Genomic DNA, 21,097 nt, shown 5'->3' with positions numbered 1-21,097 from the left:
TTTTTTTTTTGCTTTTTGAGTCAGGGTCTCGCTATGCAGTTCTGGCTGGCCGTGAGCTCATTTTGTAGCCCAGGCTGGTCGCAAATTCACAATGATCCTCCTGCCTCAGCCTCCCAAGTACTGGGATTACAAGCGTGTACCACCACGCCCGGCCTATTTAGACTTTTGTACTAGGGATTGAATCCAGGTCCTCACGCGGGCTAAGCACATGCTCTTAGCTTAGCTTTACCCCCGGCTCTCACTTTTACCAATTTTCAATGTTTATTGCTTCCTTGAATTTAACGATAAACTAGAAAAAAATTTTCCCAAATGACTACAGCCTGCTATGCTTTCTAAGAAGGTGAGACTTTCAACAGACTCTATGACATCAGGTTAGACATGAGTGCATATAACTAGTAAAGTTTTTCTTGTCCTCCTTTCCCTAAAAACAACTTTCTTGTGCAGATGATCACACCTCTCAGGAAGCTGGCTCCTCAGCTCAGAATGCAGGTGTGAGGCTAACACAGCTCACTCACCCCGGCTCTCCAGGCTACTGTTCAGACGCCGCTCAGCTGTTTCCAAGAGCTGCTTACAGGTTTTCCAGAGCTGGCACTGAGAGCAAGCGAGGTCAAATGCAGCCATGGCGGGGGGACTAAGGCCTTCCAGAACCTCTCTCAGGGGAGTGCTGGGCTCTGTCAGAGCCGTGCTGATCCAGAAGTCCTCCTGGAGGGTGGGGATGGGGTCTCCGGAGGTGCTGAGCAGCTTGTCGGTCACATCAGAGATGGAGTAAAATACTATCCCTGGACACCCAGCAATGGAGGAAAGAGCAATGGATTAAGACTCTGTCACTTTTATTACGCGAAGTAGTTATTTTAAAACTGTGGTTCCTCTGCACAGGATCTATGTATATTAGCAACACCATTATACCGCACTCTTATTGCATCAAGATAAAGGCAAAATAAATTCAGAATGTCAGGATGAAGGAAGTGGGCCAGGTATATAGCTCAGAGGCATAAGTGCCTGCCTGGGACACACAAGGTCTTGAGTTCGATTCGCAGTACCAAAAAAAAAAAAAAGAAGGAAGCCTTTTTTTCAAACTGGATGTAAAAGCAGTCTGAGAAGAAATGGATCTGTAAATTCTGATCAGAAAAGATCTCTACAATGCATTGCCAAAAAAGCAAGTTAGACAGCAGTATTTTTGCAGAGTACATTTCCAACAGAAATATAAAAAGGATGTGCCCATATTTTTTATATAGGCATGGAAAATTCTTGGGAGGATATATAAGGAATAATGTCTGATGGTAACTTGATATAAAGAGCCTAGACCACTAACAGATGTGACAGTGTGGGACAAGATTCCACTTTCAAGAAATAATGAAACTGGGCGTGGTGGCACATGCCTGTAATCCCAGTACTCAGGAGGCTGAGGCAGGAGGATCATTGTGAGTTCGGGACCAGCCTGGGCTACACAGTGAGCTCAAGGCCAGCCTGAACTGCATAGCGAGACCCTGTGTCAAAAAGAAAAGAGAAAAAAAAAAAAAGAGACAAGAAATAATGGAAAATGGGCTTTGGGGCAGTACAGCCATAGCTAAGACTCAAGACACGTGGATCTCAGGCTATAAATGCTAGTACACAACTTCTTCACTTCAGGAATAGTGAAATAACATATTTTATTGCTGAATAATTACATGCAGAGGAAATAAATTTCCAACCACTTCTAGAAGCCTGAGATAGCAGCCACAAAATGCATAGTAGGAACAGCTCATGCTCTATAGTATAAGTCAGAGGACAAGCTTCCTGGAGCACCTCTAGTGGCAAGTATGTGAACACCTGGTCAGGGAGGTTGGGTGCAGCTAAAAGAATACTCTCAATGTGTCAGGACTGCTGTTTTCCAAGGTAAATGTCTTGCTTTGGGTTTCTGCCTGCTACTATGAAAAGCCTATGATTTCAGTGATTTCTCCTCTTACACCTCCCACCCCCAGCTAGCTACCGTACCACCTGCGGTGGCAGCAGAGAAGTCTGACCTGCGGCTGCAGCGCTGCCAATGGCCTGCAGGGTTGAACGGCCACTGCCAGTTCTTCGAATGGTGCTGTTAGTGCCGTCTGAGTTCTGGTTTTCTATCTTGTGTTCCACTCGAGCCAGCTCCTGGATCACTTCCTGGTAGCGCTCCATAAACATTAGTTCCCCGGCACTGGGTGAGGACTTTAGGTTGAACATGAAGACCACCTGTCAAGGAAAAGAAGAACATGGCTGTGGTAGGCCAGCCGAGTCAGGGAATGGAGAGAGAGGAAGTCCAGCCAAATCATTAGACTGTAGCTCTAAGTTATTTGCTTTGTACGGTCAGAAATTCACCGAATGTTGTAACAGTAGATCAAATAAGAAAATAACTCATAACTTTTAACTGGTCCGTAAAGAAAACCATCAGAGACCCAGTAAAAGACACAACTTCAGAAGAATTATTTATGACTAGTACAGATGTAGGAAAATATTTGCCTTTACCTGTAAACCAGCAATTTAGGTAACTAGACTATTGTGTATGTAAAACAATAGCAAAATGCAAAACAGGAATCCTCTGGGGGCAGTACAGAGTTAAACTGTCATAATTGTTTTGAAAAGTAGTTTACCAATAAACTATAAAGCTACTTATTATTTATTTATTTATTTATTGTCTTTTTGAGACAGGGTCTCGCTATGCAGTTCAGGCTGGCCTTGGACTCACTTTGTAGCCCAGGCTGGTCTCGAACTTGCAATGATCCTCTTGCCTCAGCCTCCCGAGTGCTGGGATTACAGGTGTGCACCATCCCGCCCGGCTACAGCTTTAAAAATGTCTTCTGAGGAAGTAATTTTTTTGTGAGAAAGTTTTTAAAGGGATTAATCCAGAAGAGCTTATGCTTAAAGGCGATCACCCTAGTACATTATGACTATAACAAAGTTGAAAAGAATCTAAGTGTTGGTCAGAAGAAAAATGGAGAATGCTACTTCATCCTACTGCTATAAGGTCACTAAGTTCAAAGTTACAAGGTAAATGCATATATTATAATATAAAAAGCACAATGTAAAATTTAGATTTAAAATAATTTTGGCTATATAAAATCACCTGTATCTTGGAAAAACATTGGCTAAAAATACCCTGTATCCTTAATGGCGGTTGTTCCATACAATAAAGTTAAAAGTGACTTTATTTTCTGGCTTACACTTTGTGGTTATTTCTTAAAATACATAAAACTTGTTCTGTGACCAGCTTAAAAAAAATCAAGCTATTATTAAAAAATAAATCAATCAATCAAGGCTGAAGGAAGGGAGAGGTGGAGGACATTGAGGAAGTGTCACGGGACTCCCAGCCAATTTCCTTTATGTTTGGGCTTAAGGAAGGCTGGGGAGCAACAAAAGCAACTCAAATAACCAAAAACCCCAATTTTAGGACTGAGTATGTAGTTAAGTTGTGGGTGCTTGCAGATATGTGCCAGACCCTGGGTTCCATCCATAGAATCACAAAAACAGAAGGACAAGAAGAAAGCCTGGGGAAGGTCCCATCTTCCCAAAGAATCATCATGATCATTATCCTTAAAGTAGGAGACCTAGTGAGGCATGGTAGCACACCCAGCACTCGGGAGGCTGAGGCAGGTGGATCGTTGCAAATTCGAGGCCAGCCTGGGCTACAAAGTGAGCTCAAGGCCATCCAGAACTGCACAGCGAGACTCTGTCTTAACAAAAAAAAAAAAAGTAGGAGACCTAAAATGATCAGAGGAAGCACTTTAAATTCTTTTGTTTTTCTCCTTGAGACAGGATCATGCTAAATTGCCCAGATTGGCCTCCAACTTGACATCCGTTTGCCTCAGCCTCCGAAGGAGCTGGGATTATGTATGCACCACGCTGCCCAAGAAGAGCCTGATTACAGCTCCAGTGTTAGTGAACCGTCAACATTCTACTCTGCTGCCCCCTCTGCTTCTCAGATATTGGCCTGGCATTATTACTGACAATTGTCTGCATGACAATTTTTAAACTACATGAAAATGTGGCCATGCTCCAAGTCAGGGCACAGAGAAAGAAACAAAATCATCTCCGTGATTTGAAGTGGGAGACTGTGGTTAAATATTTTCTTTTGCCTTGTTAAGACGCTGTTTATGTGAAGAACACAAACAATTTAGCATCTCTGAATCTGCGGTGCTGAGGACTGGATCTGAACACGCGCCCTCTCCCTTCTGCTGCTCCTTTCTTTGCTGTTCTGCAAGTGCTCCTGAGAAGCTCTGGAGTCACATGCATCGAGCTTTCCTCGAGGCCCGGGGGGTGGGGGGTGGTCACAGCCACCTGGGGGCTGACTTCGCATTCTTCACTAGGATGAGGTGCAGCAGAGGCTCCCCTCACCTGATGGGCTTCTGCGAAGTTCCCCCGGAGGATACAGGATGCTAGCATCGACTCCGGTGGGGAGAACATCATGGGGAGGAATGAACTTTGAGGATGGGGCTGCGATCGGCTCTCCAGCTCATTCCGCCCAGACACAGCGCTCAGACTGCCCTCTGTGGAACACAAGGACATGGACGCGAAGTCAGGGAAGCAAGAGAACTTGAGGAAAACCATACGGCTGCTACCTCCAACCACACTCTTACCTTCTCAAAACCCTTCTCATAAAGGGTCTTCATTTTTCCTCAAGTGAAGGGCTAACCTATGCTATCATCACAGAAAACCAGGCCTGTGTAGCACCCGCCACTTCTGCCGGGCAATCACATGTTTCTCTCTGCTGATGGGTTCCCCAGCTGAGGGTGAAACCATGCAGTTCCTTTTCCCAGCTGAAATCTGTTTGGCCATCTGCAGCACCAGTTTTCTTAAACACAGGCTGGAATTTGGCAGCTGGTTGGGACCTACATACCTGAAGTACTTGTGCTCAGTTCACTACTCATACTTTCCAGGGATGGGTTGGAGCCTCTGTCCCGGCCATCTAGAAGGATCAGGAAGAAGAAACTCAATCAACTTCTTACGGTGCAGAAAGTGCTGGCCTGAACGTTAAGATCCAGACAGAGTAAAAGGATAATGGGCATGCACGCTGTTCTTTCAAGGGCAAAGGGTAAGTTCCATAGGGCCCCAGAGCTCATTTGGGTTGCAGCCTGTACCAGTGGCCTCAACTTGTGGGTCTTACAGCCCTAAGAGCTTTCCAGGTATTTCTAGGGGTCAATGGTCGCCATGTGCTCAATAAGCACTGGCAATAGTCTGAGAAAACAAAATCACAACTACTACAACCAGGAAGTAACAGGATACAAAGGGTCTCAGTGTTTTTTGACATAAAGAAAAGGGTATTCTCAGACTTGAAAAGGTAGGGAACTAAAGCACGAGGCCTGGCCTGCCGAAGACCACCACACTCAAAGGCCCGGAAGAAAAGCTTTCTGGGAGTGCTAAAGCTTGCCAATGGAGACTCACTGTCTCTTAGTATGGTTCGTGAGGATTGTATCGGCCTATGCAAGGGAGCGCCCTTGGCTCACTGGGCTGCCCTTTAGAAGGAGTAGGCAGCTATGAGAAAGAGACATGGGTTTTAACTCTCGGGTAAGTCTAGTGAATGCAAACTGCCTTCTGACCCAAACCAATTACTTGAGCAGCTTCAGGGCCTTAGCAACCATCTGTAAAGTTTTTCCACGTTTCTCACATGGCACCCTCCACCCTACCTAATATGTTCACCTTTCTTATTGCCACTTTGCTGCTGAGTATTCATTTTTTAGGAGCTCAGTTCAGGAACCAATTTCATGTAATCTCTTTGCCTGACTTTTGTAGGCTGGTGTTCCCTTCTGAGAGGTTTCTTCTGTCTCCAGGTAGCACCTCAGTTTAGTTTGTCATGTGTACTGGATATTCAAGTGATTTACACATTCTTTAGAGGCAAAGGCTTTGTTCACGCTTCATTCATCTTTGATACCAAGTATTATTGTTCAGCACATAGGAAACTCTTATTATTTCTTGTTAATCATGTAAAATATTGGCACCAAAAGCCAGAATGGAAATTTGAGTATCTAAAAATTTAAGAAGCACTTCTGCGTAATGATACTGTATTAAATTTCTCAAAGAAAACTTAGTCAAAAATCAAAATAGAGAAAAAGTTATAGCACATAATGGCAATCTGTTTCATTAATGCATAAAAAGCTTTCTGTAGTTCCACAAAAAAGATGAACCCACCAGAAAAATGGACCTTACATATGATTAGGCAACTCACACAAAAATATATACAGCTAATAAATGTTTGAAAAAAAAATCTCAATCAAACTACAGAAAGTTAATATTAAACAGTCAAACATCATTATTGTATTAGTTATACTGGTAAAGATTTTTGAAATTCTGGTATTATTCATTGTTGACTACTATATGTGTAAATAGGAAATTACATACAGCTGATAGAAATATAAATCAGTTTACATTTTTAGGCAAGGTGGTAATTTTAATTTAATGTAAAAACACCACTGACCTAGCAATTCTGCTTTGTCCTAAACTCACATAAGTATTCACAGATATGTGCAAGATTATTTTCTATAGCTTTTTTTAAAAAATTTTTTTCACTGCTGGGGATTGAACAAGGGGCCTCCCACATTCTAGGCAAGTGCTCTAGTGCTAAGCTACAATTTCGGCCATCTTATTTTGACACAGGGTCTTGTTAAATTGCCCAGGCTGGGTCTTATTAAATTGCCTCAGCCTCCTGAGTAGCTGGGATTATAGGAATGTACCATCATGCTTGGCTAGCACTGCTTTTTAATAGTAAAAAACTGGACACAACTTAAATGTTCAAGAACATATTTATGAACGTTATATAACATGGTATAGTAAGCAGCATTTAAAGTAAGAGGAGGAAGCCTGGTGTGCTGGCATACACCTATAATCCCAGCACTCAGGAGGCTGAAGCAGGAGGATCCCTGTGAATTTGAGACCAGCCTAGGCTACAAAGTGAACTCAAGGCCAGACTGAACTGCATAGTGAGACTCGGTCTCAAAAAGACAAAAATAAATAAATAAATAAATAAATAAAATAAAGTGAGAGGGGGAAAATTTCAATATATAGCATGACACATCTGTATATATAACTGGATATAACTGAAAAAACAAGCTGCCAATCATCTATCTGTCATCATCATCGTCACACACTGTATACATGGAAGGATATATATAGTATGTTTGTACTGCATGGAGAATTTCTGGAAGATTACTTAAGAGTTAACTTAGGGGAGTGGGACTAGGATATTCTTACAGCACTTCTGTTTGACCATGAGCTCTACCTTAAAGGATATTAGACAACTGGTAATATACTCTTGCCTGGCATATGAGAGAAAGCAAGATACGGGGCGAGAGCTCCTCAGATTACCTGCCCTGCTCCTTCTTGTCCGACGACCCCTGCGGAGACTAGAGTGCCGTGTGGCAATGGGCAGGTACCTTCGGGAAAGTGGCTCCTCTGAAATAGCAAATATAAGGAGTGATCAACTTGGGTGTGACCTTCCGCCTGGGGAGGCAGGAAGCCGATGATGCGCTGATATCCGAGACATGGCTGCTATGGCGATATGCCCTGCATTAGGGTGTGACTGTCATGCAGTTCTACCTCTGTCCCTCATTTCTTCTCCCTCCCCACTTTCTGGGCCTACCAGTTCTGCTCCCTTCTCTCACCTGAGCCCTGGTTGCTTGTTATCACCTTATATCTCCACTGGGCCTCAGAAAGAACCTTAGAAAACTGGTACAGGCGGCTCTGCAGTCCATCTCTGCTTCCTGTGCAGCTCTGGCCTTCCAGAAGCGTTGCCTTATCAGGGGGGCTGTGGCCACTGATCTTATCCAGCTGCTCCTGGAGGAGCCCAAGGAAGGCCCCCATTGCAAACTCATCAGCCAGGAATCCATTGATACCATTAGTAAAGTGCTTTAGATCCAAAAAATTGCTATGGGGCCCTGGGGAGCTGTCTTCGGACTGTGCTTTTAGACAGCTTGGTACTGTATGAGCCAGGTTCCTGGGGGCTCCAAGGGAACCCCGTTCTGACTTCCTCTCAGGCTGTCCTGCATGCTGAGGGCTTTCTGATGGAGACCTCAAAGCCAAGGGGCCTTTCCCCTCGGTGTCATCATCCTCAGCATAGTCTTCAGGCAGGTGAGGCTCTGGGTGAAGATCAGTAGAGGTGATGAGGAGCAATGAGAAGATGTTTTCTAGAAGTTCCAGGCACAAAGAGTCAGGGACGCTGCACAGATACTGCTGACACCTGGCCAGGTAAGTCGAGAAGAGACGTGAAGCACCTAAAGAAGCATGTGCGAGAGAAAAGGCAGGGGAAGAGAAGGAAAGGGAAGACAGAGATTAGGACTATTCCTTGCCAGACTCACAACTTTCTCACAAGTTTAACTCATGCAGTGTTTAATGACTAAGGGAATGAGGGAAGAAAGAAATACAAGTGATTACGCAGCCGTGTCTCTTCATGATTGGCAGCAATATTCTGCTATTTTAATTAAAAAGTAGAGCTCCCTGAACACTCATTTGTTTTCACTTTTTAAATGTGATAGGGCTGGGGAGATAGTTCAGTGGCACAGCGCCTGCCTGGCAAGCGCAAAGTCCTGAATTCGATTCCCAGTATAAACATCCCTCCAACAAAAAACAATAAATGTGATATTATTCTTCATCTCTGACAGATAGTCCATATTTCAGTTCCAGGAATGAAGGCAGCATGTGGACTCCTTATTCTTTATTCTATTGTAATCCCATTGTTAAATTAAAAGTGAAAAAAAAAAAAAAACTAAATTAAAGGTGATCACAGGCTGCTTAGATCTCTTATGAAACACTCAGTAGACAAAAAAATGACCATGCTCAGAGGTAAAGGGCTATTCTAAAGCTAGAAGTAACAAGGAGCTGAGCACTCATAGAAGGTAAGTTAAGGAATTTAGGCTAAAAAAAAAATGAGAGCAATAGGACATTAAGTTTCTACCTCCACACTGGATAATGTAACCTACAAAATTATCTTACGGGTTTACAATTAAAAAATGAAATAGAACAAAAGACAGAAAAATAATCTCAAATGTGTTCTGTTTGGAAAAGTAAGTATTGTTTAAAACTTTGTTTATACACCACACACACATTTGGACACATAAACACACAAACTGTATACCTAGGCACAAACTGGGGTGTGATGTGAAATGACACTGTTATTGTGGATCATAGTTAAAGAAAAAATGGGCGTGGTGGCACACTCCTGTAAGCCTAGCACTTGGGAGGCTGAGGCAGGAGGATCACTGCAAGATCGAGACCATCCTGGGCTACAAAGTGAGCTCAAGGCCAGCCCGAACTGCATAGCAAGACCCTGTCTCAAAAAGATAAAAAAAAAAAAAAAAAAAGTCATGGAGAACCTATGGCACGCGTGCTGCAGCAGGCTGTTTGTATCATTGAACGCTCTGAAAGGTTTACCATCACTGCTCTAGGCAATCATAAGCAATTCACTTGTTTCATTGAGCTGGTAAATGGATGGCATTATTACTCAACTCCATAAAATCAAAGCCATCTCAGTTATGGTGAGAAAGGGCAGCCACCCAAAGCACCCACTGGGACAGGCCTTGCCAGCAATGTGCCAGGGATGGGGTGGGGGGTGCCGTACCTGGGGAGGGGACAGAGTCCTCTGCGGCCAAGGCCGGGTCCTCAGAGGGGCTGTCTTTGCAGTCCTGGCACTGGGAGTACTGGTGTGAGTTCACACAGAGGGCATAGATGGCATACTTCATGGCACAGAAGCCCTGGTAGAGGGTCAGATTCTGACACTGACTCAAGTGCTCGGGAACCAGGGCACCAGCAGAATCTGAATTGTAGAGAGAAGCAGGCAGAACTTCAGTTAATTCTTTCAGCCTAAGCAGCCAGCATGGCTGAACAGGGAGAGGATGTACTTGTAGGTTCTTATCCTCCTCCTTTCTGTGAATCTGATCTCCACCCCTTCCAGGTCTTTCTTCTAACCAACATCAACTTTCTGTCCCCTTTGCTTCCTTTTCTCCATGAACCTACACATCTCATGCCTCTACATGCCACTGTCACCCAGGGTCAAGTTTTACACCCTAGTCCCAGCCCTATTATTGCTCCATTTTTGCTTTTCTCAAGTTCAAGTTCTAAGTGTATCCCCACAAGTCACCAGGGGTCACACTTAAAATATTTCTTTGGAGGGCTGTGTATGTGCACGTTAAGGCCAGAGTCTTAGTTCCTGTAGGAAATCTCTTAAACAAGTTGTTGATCTTTCCAGGAAAATTACACAGAATATGATAACACTGATTTTGCAATCAGTTGTAGGTCCTTTTGAAATAAAAGCAGAGCAGCATCCAGGCTGGGAAATACCTATTGCCATACAAGAGAGACTGTTTCTCTCAAACATATGCATCCCTGGTCTGTATGGCAGGCTGTGACTACGCTATGGTATGATTTTGACAGCAAAAAGACTGGGCTTGTAAATAGGGTTTTGAATTTCAAGCAAAGATTAACAGTTAAAATGTTACTGTTTCAGGTAAATCTTTTGTCCATACCTCTTGATCTGTTTCAATAGCGTATGAAGGTGATATGGGAGAGGAAGGAGGGCCCACTTTTGTGCTGTGGGAGAGCTTATGACATGAAACCGTCCCTCAAAAATTTCTAAGGACAAGGCTATGAATGCAGATGTCAGGTCCTAATTTTGTTTCACTGGGATGAGGGTGTGCCGGTGGCTTCTGAGATCATTCCACAGGACAAAGGATGTGGGACTGTGCCCATGAGATTCCCTACGCCTCACCCAGAACGGGGAGGACCAGCCTGATATCCCTTGATCTAATAGCACTCATTTGGAGGACACCTGCTGGACCACTTTCTTGACAGACAGCCCAGTGATCACATCTAGACAAATCTTCCATCGGAAGAAATATGTGCAGAAGGGGATCCTGGCCAGATTGTTCTGTCAGCACCTCACCGTGCTCTTGTTGGAGGTCCTTGGCCGGCACCTTCTGTAAGAGCTTGAGAACCTCTTCCTCTCTGAGGGCTGGAAGGTTGGTAAGGTGATGGAGAGAGTAGAGCACTGAGTGGCTGTCTCCGCCATGTAAATGACACAGGAGATCTCTCTTTGGTATGGAGTTGCTGAAAGCGGAAGTTGGGCGGATGGAAGGAGAAGCAGCTATATTATTGTCCTGCAGAAAGCTCGTCTTTATTTCCTTTCATTCTTCTCAGGCCCATAACACCAGTTTTACTTCCTCAGTCTCTACTTTTGAGTAGGTCTGGGGTAGAGCCTCTCGTGTATTTATCCTCAGGGAGGTACATCTGTCCAGAGAGGACCCAGAAGGGGCCTTTCTGGTAAGTAGGGTCTAGAAAGGGCCTGCAGTTTCAATTTCCCAATTTCTATACTCTCCCTAGCTTTGAACTGACATAAGCTCCGCTGGGGTTACTTTGAGCAAGGCCCCTTCACCACTTCCCCCTCCACCTGTTCTACTTCAGAAAGTGCTGGTGAGGTGGGTGAAGAACAAGACAGCAACCCAGAGCCAGGCTGTACTCAGGGAAACGTGGGGCTTCACACACAGTTCAGTGAGCATTTGCTGAACCAAAGTATGATCCAGGATAATGTATGACTAAGGACGCGGATGACACTTGCTATGTAATTGTGGGCAAGTTACTTAACACCGCCAGGCTTCAGCTGTTTTACCTCTCAAATAAAGATAGTATCAGTATTTACCTCATACAGTTGCAGAGAGGTCTGATTATCCAGGTGTAGGACTTAGAGCATTGCCTGGCCTATCGCTAGTGCTTAGGAAATGTGAGCTATTGTTGTGTTTATTACTGTCACCCTGAAATTGCCTCTGGTTATGCTCTGATGTTGTAGAGAAGATAATCATTAACTTAGGTTTTTTTTTTTCCCCCCAGCTTAATAGCTGGAACAATCATTCATGACTGGTCAACGTCATCGCCTCAAAATATTCACTGTAGGACACGTGGAGCACGGGGTCAGGTGTGCCGGGCGGTGGGAAGGGGCTGACCATCCAGACCCGTACCTGCTGTGCTGCACACACCACTCCAGGACCTCCAGGTGGGCCCACAGTCCGTCACAGGCGTCCCTGAGAAGCTCATCGCAGCCTTGGTCCTTGTCAACAGGAGGAAGAAGATGCTCACTCAGGTATCTGACATCGGACATTGGGACCAACCTCCCATTCTGCTTCTCCCATTCTCCCAATCACAAAGCCTCAGGGCACTCGCTGATGGAGCGCCCACGGCACAGGGTTAGCAGTGAGCGTTACCTGGGGCCTGTGTAGTGTCTGGAGCAGCCTCTTTGCTGACTCGAGGCTCTGGCAGTGTGTCCAGCCAAGGAGCACGAGCAGGTGCCTTAGAGGCCTGAACTCCCTATCCAGCAGGCAGCCAAGGCTTGGGAAGTCTTCCTCTTTCAACAGCGTTAGTGCTGTCACCTGTAAGCCGAAGAAGGCCGCGGTAGGCCGCTCTGTGCACTAGGAGGGCGTTCCATCACGCTGCTCGTTAGGGGAAGAAGCTACTGAGTTTAGTGGGGAGATTTCTGATAACCACCAAGTGGGCAGTGGCAAGCAATAAATGTTCATAGAAGCACAAGACCATAATGGAAGCTCTCATAGGCAAGAATGACTTCTGTTATAATCCCAGCTCCCAGCACAGTATACAACACACAGGACAAGATCCAGAAATAGCTGCTAAATTAAGTTCAGTTGCACTCTGGAAGGAAAAATGTATTTTTGTTTTTTAAGGCAGAGTCTTGCTATATAGTTCAGACTGGCTTTGAACTGATTATGTACCCCAGGCTGGCTTTAAATTGATGGCAATCCTCCTGCCTCAGCCTCCCAAGTGCTGGGATTACAGGTGTGTGTCAGAATGCCCAGTTCAAAAGGAAAAATTTAGCCAGGCGTGGTGGTACACGCCTGTAATCCCAGCACTCGGGAGGCTGAGGCAGGAGGATTGTTGTGAGTTCGAGACCAGCCTAGACTACAAAGTGAGTTCAAGGCCAGCCTGAACTGCATAGCAAAACCTTGTCTCAAAAAGTCAAAAAAAAAAAAAGGAAAAATTTAGAGTAATTCTCCCATCAGTTATATCATGCAGTGCTGCCATGGTTTTTTCTCTTATACCTTTCAGGAAGCTGAGACATACCCAATATCTTGTTTCCTGCCAAAAGGCCAACATAAAGTGATACAACTGTGGTTATGAATGGTCCTGGTTCCCAGCCTCCTCTCCTGTGGGATTGTGGGATGGATGGAACCAGTGACTTGCCACTAATCAGGGTGCTTGTGTCAAATAAATGAGTGACAGGGAGGTGAGGAATGGAAAAGCCCAGGCAGAGTTCAGAATCCTTTTGTGATGGAGAATAAGTAAGCTCGACCTACCAGAATCTGCTCAAGGAAGTGCTTGCTGTTGCTCAGGCAGTAGAAAAAGGCCACTTTCCAAGCCTGGGCTGGGTTGGGGGTGGAGAACAAGGTCAGCATTGTCCGCTCAGGCTCTGGATGATCCGGGGAGACTGAACACAAACCAGAAATGGTTACCGGGACATCATGAGCTCTTCTTTTCTAAGCCAGAGCCCATTTGAAAAACCAACTGATGTGAGAGTAGGCTGTTTAAAAAACTGAAACCAGGTTTCCTATGCTTTATCTTAAAGACATCTTACTTCTCTCAGGAGCTTCTGCAAAGCTACTGTTTTTATTGTTCTTTCCCCCCCATCTCTTCTCCGCCCCCCACATCACTCTGTCTTGGGTAATGGGTAAAACGTGTAAGAATCTAACCCATTTCTGCTTAGCTGCTCTATGAGGGTCCCGAACAAGTGAGCATCAGTCTAGAGCAGCGGTGGCAAACCTGTGGGATGCGTGCTGCAGCGGCCCGTTTGTTATCACTGAAAGCTCTACAAGGTTTGCATTGCTGGTCGAGGGGAACTTCAGAGAGGCTGGGCATACTGGAATTACCAAAGCACAGAAAAAGGGCCGGCCGTGGCGGCTCACGCCTGTAATCCCAGCACTCAGGAGGATCTTGCGAGTTTGAGGCCAGCCTGGGCTACAAAGTGAGCTCAAGGCCAGCCTGAACTGCATAGCGGGACCCTGTCTCAAAAAGACGACAAACAACAAGAAAAAAGCACACAAAAAATGAAGAACGGAACATACCTTTCCCAGACGTGGTGGCCCTTGGTGGCTTTTCTGCGACCTTTTCTGCATAGGTGTGGCCATAGAGGGACAACAAGCCCCGTCCAGCCTTGCGTACCAGGCAGCCAAGCACCTGCTCCTCCTTTAGGGGACTTCCCTCGGTCCTGCAGGCCTCCAGGAGCTCCTCACACAGGACACGCAACTCAGGCCCAGGGGACTCTGCAGGGCAACGCAGAGTCCGCAGCGCTCTGTAGATGGCATCAGTGTCCCCAGGGGCCCCAGAGGCAGGCCCGTGCAGAGCCTGCAGTGCCTTTCGAATAAGGCCCACCAGTGCCTTCTGCAGAGGCCAATGACAGAGGCTGGTGCCGTCATCTTCCCCAAGCAGGAGCTCCAGCAGCGCCTGTGCTGGCTGGGGAGCCTGCCTTAGAAGGTCCCAGAGCACAGAGACAGCTTCGGAGGTGAGCCGAGGGGTCCAGCTCTCCTGTCTCTGACTTGCGTCAGGCGCGGGGGCTAATGTGCCTTGTGCTACAATCTCATACAGCTCCTAGGTAGAGAAGAAGAGAGGTGGCAGTGGGGATGGGGGTGTTAGCCATGTCTAGCATGTGACTTGTATGCAGTAGCAAACACTTCTGTAAGGCTTAGTATGTGCTGGCTCTGAGCTAGGCGTTTTACACAGAAGAATCAAATTAACTCTTACAACAACATTAACTACTTAACTACTATGGCAACTCCTTTTTTCCTTTAAATTTGGATGTCAGGTATTTTCTTTCAGCAATGAGAAAAGTCACTAGGACAGTATTTCTTCCATGTGAAATGAAGAAAGTCTTTAATCAGTAGCTAAATCTAATACTTTTTTTGAGACGGGGTCTCGCTATGTAGCCCAAACTGGCTTTGATCCTCCTGCCTCAACTTCCTGAGTGCTTATAGTTAGTACTTGGACAAGTACTTGTTATAGTTGGACAATCTCCCTCAAGTATTCTAAAACCAGGTAAGTTTACCCAAACTCTAAACTCCTCTCAAAGGGGCCTCTACCAGACCTTCTCTGAGAACAAAGTAGAGCTGATGTCTTAGAGACCTATCTCTGCTGGGTTGCAGAAAGCTGAGCTTGTTGAGTGACTGCTCAGGTGGCCCAAAGGTTCTCTCTCACCTTAAGGATGTCCTCTGGAATGTTATTCTGGAGGTCTTCTGACAGAAAAAGAAACTCAAGTTTTCTCTGGTAAACAGGTGGGAGTAACTTCTAAAAGAATTGTAAGAAAGCACAGAGATTAGGCACATACTTTAACACATTGTAAGTAAATGTGTCTGTCCTGATAGTCTGATGGCTTCTACTTTTCTAAAATAAAGCATTTTAAACCACTAAATTTCTTGATGTTTTCAGATACTTTATAAACAAAGTTAAACTTGGTCAAAAACCAATATGTAAAGCCCACACTGATTAGCCCTAAACTCAAAGGTTTATTAATTTCATGTGATTTTTTAAAAGATTTTGCTTTTTTATATTTCAATTTAATTATTACATTTGTATGCTTTTTTTTTTTTTTTCAGTGTGACCTTTTTCTTTATCATTTGAGCTTTCCCCCAGGAAATCTCTTTTGCTGTGTCTTTTTTTGGTTTTCTTTTTTTGTCTTTTTGAAACAGGGTCTCGCTATGTAGTTCAGGCTGGGCTACAACTCACTATGTAGCCCAGGCTGGCCTCAAACTTGAAGCAATCCTCCTGCCTCAGCCTCCTGAGTGCTGGGATTACAGGCGTGTGTCACTACAGCCGGCAAATTTTGGTGGTGGTGGGGTACCGGGAATCGAACTCAGGACTTCATGCTTGTCAGGCAGGCACTATACCTCTGAGCCAAACCCCCAGCCCCTTGTTGTGTCCAAAATACCCAGGTACAGGTAAGCTTGGCAGGGTATGGCTCCTAGAACCCTCTTTTGGTCCAAACCTGTTTTTGGTATTAACTATCTTTTCTATATGAGTTGTAGAAAAAAGTAAAGGGAGTGGGATTTAATATTTTCTAATGTTTACTGAACAGTTATACGTAATTTTACTTTTCATTTAGTTTCTGATCAAATAAACCTATGGCACATAGTTACATGGTTTAAAAATTATCTTTATTAGGTGAAATAGTTAGCAAGGCTTTTCAGTTACTCTAAACATGGAAAGGAAAAAGTGACCCCCTACTTTTTTGCAGTCCTAGGGATCCAACCTAGGGCCTCTCCCATGACAGGCAAGGACTCTATTGTGAATCCACAGCCCAGCCCAAAAGAAAACTTGTTTTTGTTTCTCTGAGATGAGGTCTCACTTTTTTGCCCAGGTTGGTCTTTAATGCATGAGCTTAAATGACCTTCTGCTGCCCCATGCTAAGCAGCTGGGACCCCACCGCACAGCTGACCCCTAAGTTTGGTAGTGAGATGGGCCGTCAGCATGGTCTAACGCAGAAACAGAGAGAGCTGATGACTTCCCCACACCTGCCTGCTGCCCAGTAACTTCCCTCGCCCACTCCTACTTACAACTCAAAAATGAGAGTCTGAGGCTAACGCTGACAAACAGCAAGTCAGAGACATCTGTAAATCAGGCCTCTGGGTAAAGCTTCTCAAAGATGAGTTTTATTGGATGCTAAAAGCACCGAATTAGCGTGTGTATATGCACCAGTTATAACACGAGATCACATTTCCTCCATCCATGTGGCCCCTAATGCCTTGTTGGCCCCGAGGCTTAGTCTGACCACGCCCTTCCCTAATACGCACCAGTGTCATGTGAATGCTTGCACAATACTAATGATTACAGGTTGGTGGAAAATTCATGCCGAGACGCTGAAGGTGACTGGCTAGTGTTCTATTGAGGATAAGAGGAAGGAATAGGGAAGAAATCTACGACGCAGGCCCCTGTAGTCTGGTTAAGATTTTAACACTGTCTAGAATCCTAAGGTCTAGTCAGGTTATGTTTATTTTACTGGTGAAATTACTTTAAGCATATTCAGGATCACAAAAGACTAACATTCACCCAACAGTCAAGACTTTGCTTAATGTTTCTAAGCACAGATTTCCGTGCTGTAAGGGCAAGGCAAGTTCAGTGGGAAAAAATAAGAATATACAAATATGTACACTTAAAAAAAATATACAGCTATATAGCTTCCCAACGAAGTAGAACTACTATTAATGATGTAGCCTAAGCCCATTGGGCCATTTTCTGCGCCTGTTTATCAAATGTACTTTTTCCTAAACTGTTTTTTCACCTTATGAAGTGTGAACATCCTTTCAGGTCACTGAAAATTTACTTACCATATAATTTTTTTGGTTTTGGTTTGTTTTTTTTTTTGAGACAGGGTCTCACTATGTAGCCCAAGCTGGCTTTGAACTCCCAGCAATCCTCCTGCCTCAGCCTCCCCAATGCTGGAATTACAGGAGTGCACCGCCATGCCCATCTTATATTTTCTTATGTATTATATTTGAATACTGGCACAATGTTTCATATATACTCTTCCATATATTAACTACTCCTGTATCCTACGAACATGGGGGTTGTTCCAAGTTCTCTTCTATTAGAAGCAAAGCAACAAATATTCCTGCAGCTAAAGTTTTGTATACATGTTTACGTATGTAGGGATAAATCACTGTAAAAGGCAGAAGGCAAATGAAGGAAAGGAAAAATAGAATCACTGCTTCAATCAATAATTAAAAAGCAAGATTTGGGCAGAAGGTGAGAGCCTGGAAAGAAGAGGCAACTACCAAGTTCCTAGATGAAGGCAACTCTAGGATAATGTAGAACTACTCCAAGAACACATGTGTAGAAGCTGGGAATGGTGGTGCATGCCTGTATTCCCAACACTTGAGAGGCTGAGGCAGGAGGATCACCATGAGTCTGAGGCCAACCTGCACTACATAGTGAGCCCCTGTCTCAAGAAATAAAAAGCAATCAAACAACAACAAGGAGAATACATGGGCAGTCTTGGTCCTTATACTCCCTGCCTCTCTGAGCAACAAAAATATTTCCACAACTGATTAAATAAGCAGGCTTTAAAGAACGAATCATCTGTGACAAAACAAGAACAACTCTTAGTTTGTGCTGAGGAGACAGGGGAGAGAAATCCACTGCTCTCCACGGTTGAGCAACTGTACAGAAAAAGAGCAACATCAGCACCACGGACGCAGCTCCTCTGCTGAGGGGAAGTTCGTTTGGTTTGACAAATTCCATGCTTGCATTAGAGAGACCCTGAGTCAGTGACAGGACTTATTTTCTTTGAAAATATTATTGCAGATAAAGTATTTCACCTTAAGCTCAATTGTTTCTTTTAAATCTCACTCAGTTATCCTGGGTTTCATTGTAGTTTCTTTCATCTTGCTTCTTTTTCCTCCCTCTCCTAGTGTTCCTGACATTTCTCTTTCCTAGACACTGAGGTACAGCCTGGAGAAGAGATGTATTAGGTCAGTAATTTCTGTTATCCTTCACAGCTCTGTGAAAGACACGTGCCATGCAAAAATGGAACTAAAAAAATTAATCCTGGTGACTGAAGGGAGTGAAAACAATAAGAAAAATTAGGCTAAATGATGATATTTTACTTTTTTTTTTTGTCTTTTTGAGACAGGGTCTTGCTGTGCAGTTCAGGCTGGCCTTAAGCTCACTTTGTAGCCCAGGCTGGCCTTGAACTCCCAATGATCCTCCTACCTCAGCCTCCCGAGTGCGGGGGATTACAGGCGTGCGCCACCACACCCGGCTAAATGATCAACATTTAAGAAACAATTTCTTTCTAGTCTATGTAAGCTAAAAAATAATATTGAGATAGAAAAAGCAGAAGACTGGGATTCAGATTTTGGTTTAACCAGGCGTGGTGGTGCACACCTGTAATCCTAGTACTCAGGAGGCTGAGGCAGGAGGATCGTTAGGAGTTTGAGACCAGCCTGGATACAAAGTGAGCTCAAGGCCAGCCTGAACTGTATAGTGAGACCCTGTCTCAAAACAACAACAACAACAACAACAACAAAAAAGATTTTGGTTTCAGCTCCATGAGTTTATGGTATACCCTTGGGCTAATGATGGTTCCTTACTTAAATCTTAAAATCTGAGGTTAAGTATGAAATTATCTCAGAAATTCCATTAATGGAGCTCGTCTGTAGTAAACACTGTAAAAAAGCTTTTAGCAGGCTATTTCCTTAAAATAAAACAAACAAACAAAACACACTTCTTCATCCATTTTCTCTCACTATTAATTTGCTCACCATGTTTTGATATCTGGCAATTTTTCAATCCATGTGAATTATCAAAGTACTATAGTGGAACTTCAACCTGTAAGATATTTCAGTGTTTTGGACTAGCGAAAATGAGATTTTCAGAAGAGAAGCCAGGCTTGGACTTGGCCTTTTTCTCAATAAACCTATTGTTGAATAGATCCAAATGTTATGGGCTCATATTTTATTTGGTATCTTGTCACTTTCAATGAGTTCTACAAAGCTCTTTGTAGGCACAGACTCATAGTAGTATTTAATGAAATGGCATAACCTCAAATGGTATTAAATGACAATGTATGTTAGTAAGTTAATGATGAATTTATGTAAGGAGACAGTAAGAATTTAAACAATCGTTATTGTCAACATTGAGAAGCAATAGGACCTACTTTGCAATAAAGGAAGTAAAAGACAGAAGGGAAATCCCACAACCACTCTAAGTTCTTCTCTGTCTTGGCCTTGGGAAAATTTAAATGTAAAACCTCTTACCTTTTCCTGGGCCAACCATTTTTCCAGTACAAGAAGCCAGAGCCACGCTAATCTTTGGGGGCTGATGTCCTGCCCACATCTGAAAAAGGTGAAAAGAAAGGAGTTTCTACAGATATTTTCTCTTTTGTAATCCAAAACTTAGAATTGACTCTTAGACTATTTTAATCCTGACGGGCTGGGGATATAGCTCAGCGGCACAGTGCCTGCCTGGGCAAGCACAAGGTCCTTAGTTCAACTCCCAGTATCAAAACAAAACAAAACAAAACAAAACAAAACAGGTCAGGCGTGGTGGCGCACACCTCTAATCCCAGGACTCGGGAGGCTGAGGCAGGAGGATCGTTGAGCACTCAAGGCCAGCCTGGTCTACAAAGTGAGCTCAAGACCAGCCTGAGCTGCATAGTGAGACCCTGTCGTCTGAATAGGCAAGTCCTAATGAGAGATTTTCAGTTGCATATGATAGTTCATTAAAATATCAATGCCAAGGGGCTGGGGACTTAGCTCAGCAGCACAGCGCCTGCCTGGCAAGCACAAGGTCGTGAGTTCGATCCCCGGTACCAGAAAACAAAACAAAACAAAAAAAACCAAACACAAAATATCAATGCCAGAACAGATCTGATAGCTTTTATAAACAGTTTCAATCCCACCTGCATATCCTCCTTTTTTATTTTTTTTGAGGTGTCTTGCTGTGTTACTTAGATTAATCTGGAACTCCGGGGTTCCGGTGAGCCTTTTGCCTCATCCTTCTCAGTAGCTGGGACTACAGGCACATGCCACTGTGCCTTTTTTAGTGTTGTTTTAAAACATAATAGTACAAAGAAAACCATATTAGCTAATGCTATCTAAAGAATACTCTTGAACATAGAATGAATCAAATATAAAAAAAAGGAAGTCATAAAAAATTATTTTTATCCGTATGAAATAAAGTTATAAGAATGTGTAATTCTCTCTTCCTGTAAGCGGCCTGAGGTGACCTGCGAAAATGGTTCGCTACTCTCTCGACCCAGAAAACCCCACAAAATGTGACATGCAAATCCAGGGGCTCAAATCTTCGTGTTCACTTTAAGAACACTCGTGAAACTGCCCAGGCCATCAAGGGTATGCATATCAGAAAGGCCACCAAGTATCTAAAGGATGTCACATTAAAGAAGCAGTGTGTGCCATTCAGGCGTTACAATGGTGGCGTTGGTAGGTGTGCCCAGGCCAAACAGTGGGGCTGGACACAGGGTCGGTGGCCAAAAAAAGTGCTGAATTTTTGCTGCACATGCTTAAAAATACAGAGAGTAATGCTGAACTTAAGGGTTTAGATGTAGATTCCCTGGTCATTGAACATATCCAGGTGAACAAAGCACCCAAGATGC

The 21,097-nt window shown here is 44.1% G+C and overlaps 1 protein-coding gene across 4 annotated transcripts in view; it reads right to left on the bottom strand.

Moving 5' to 3' along the window:
* The window catches only part of Zfyve26 (zinc finger, FYVE domain containing 26), a 63,595-nt gene that overhangs the window by 39,918 nt on the left and 2,580 nt on the right, over positions 1-21,097 (bottom strand). For 3 of the 4 annotated variants that reach the window (XM_013521979.1, XM_013521978.1, XM_005399063.2), the window contains 14 exons: positions 19,740-19,818; positions 15,184-15,273; positions 14,058-14,580; positions 13,293-13,423; positions 12,189-12,353; positions 11,946-12,034; positions 10,877-11,040; positions 9,557-9,751; positions 7,605-8,213; positions 7,309-7,395; positions 4,847-4,915; positions 4,345-4,496; positions 2,004-2,205; positions 516-779 (listed from right to left, as the gene is read on the bottom strand). In XM_013521979.1, coding sequence (XP_013377433.1) covers positions 516-779; positions 2,004-2,205; positions 4,345-4,496; positions 4,847-4,915; positions 7,309-7,395; positions 7,605-8,213; positions 9,557-9,751; positions 10,877-11,040; positions 11,946-12,034; positions 12,189-12,353; positions 13,293-13,423; positions 14,058-14,580; positions 15,184-15,273; positions 19,740-19,818 — 2,819 coding nt within the window. Of the gene's footprint in view, positions 1-515; positions 780-2,003; positions 2,206-4,344; positions 4,497-4,846; positions 4,916-7,308; positions 7,396-7,604; positions 8,214-9,556; positions 9,752-10,876; positions 11,041-11,945; positions 12,035-12,188; positions 12,354-13,292; positions 13,424-14,057; positions 14,581-15,183; positions 15,274-19,739; positions 19,819-21,097 lie in introns of those variants that run through there. The other variant, XM_013521980.1, reaches the window with a different exon arrangement.

This window comes from Chinchilla lanigera, unplaced genomic scaffold (assembly GCF_000276665.1).
Source record: "Chinchilla lanigera isolate Chin_1 unplaced genomic scaffold, ChiLan1.0 scaffold00065, whole genome shotgun sequence".
Classification (NCBI taxonomy): domain Eukaryota; kingdom Metazoa; phylum Chordata; class Mammalia; order Rodentia; family Chinchillidae; genus Chinchilla; species Chinchilla lanigera.
Note: the sequence above shows the minus strand (reverse complement) of the source record. Positions and strands in the feature narration are given on the sequence as shown.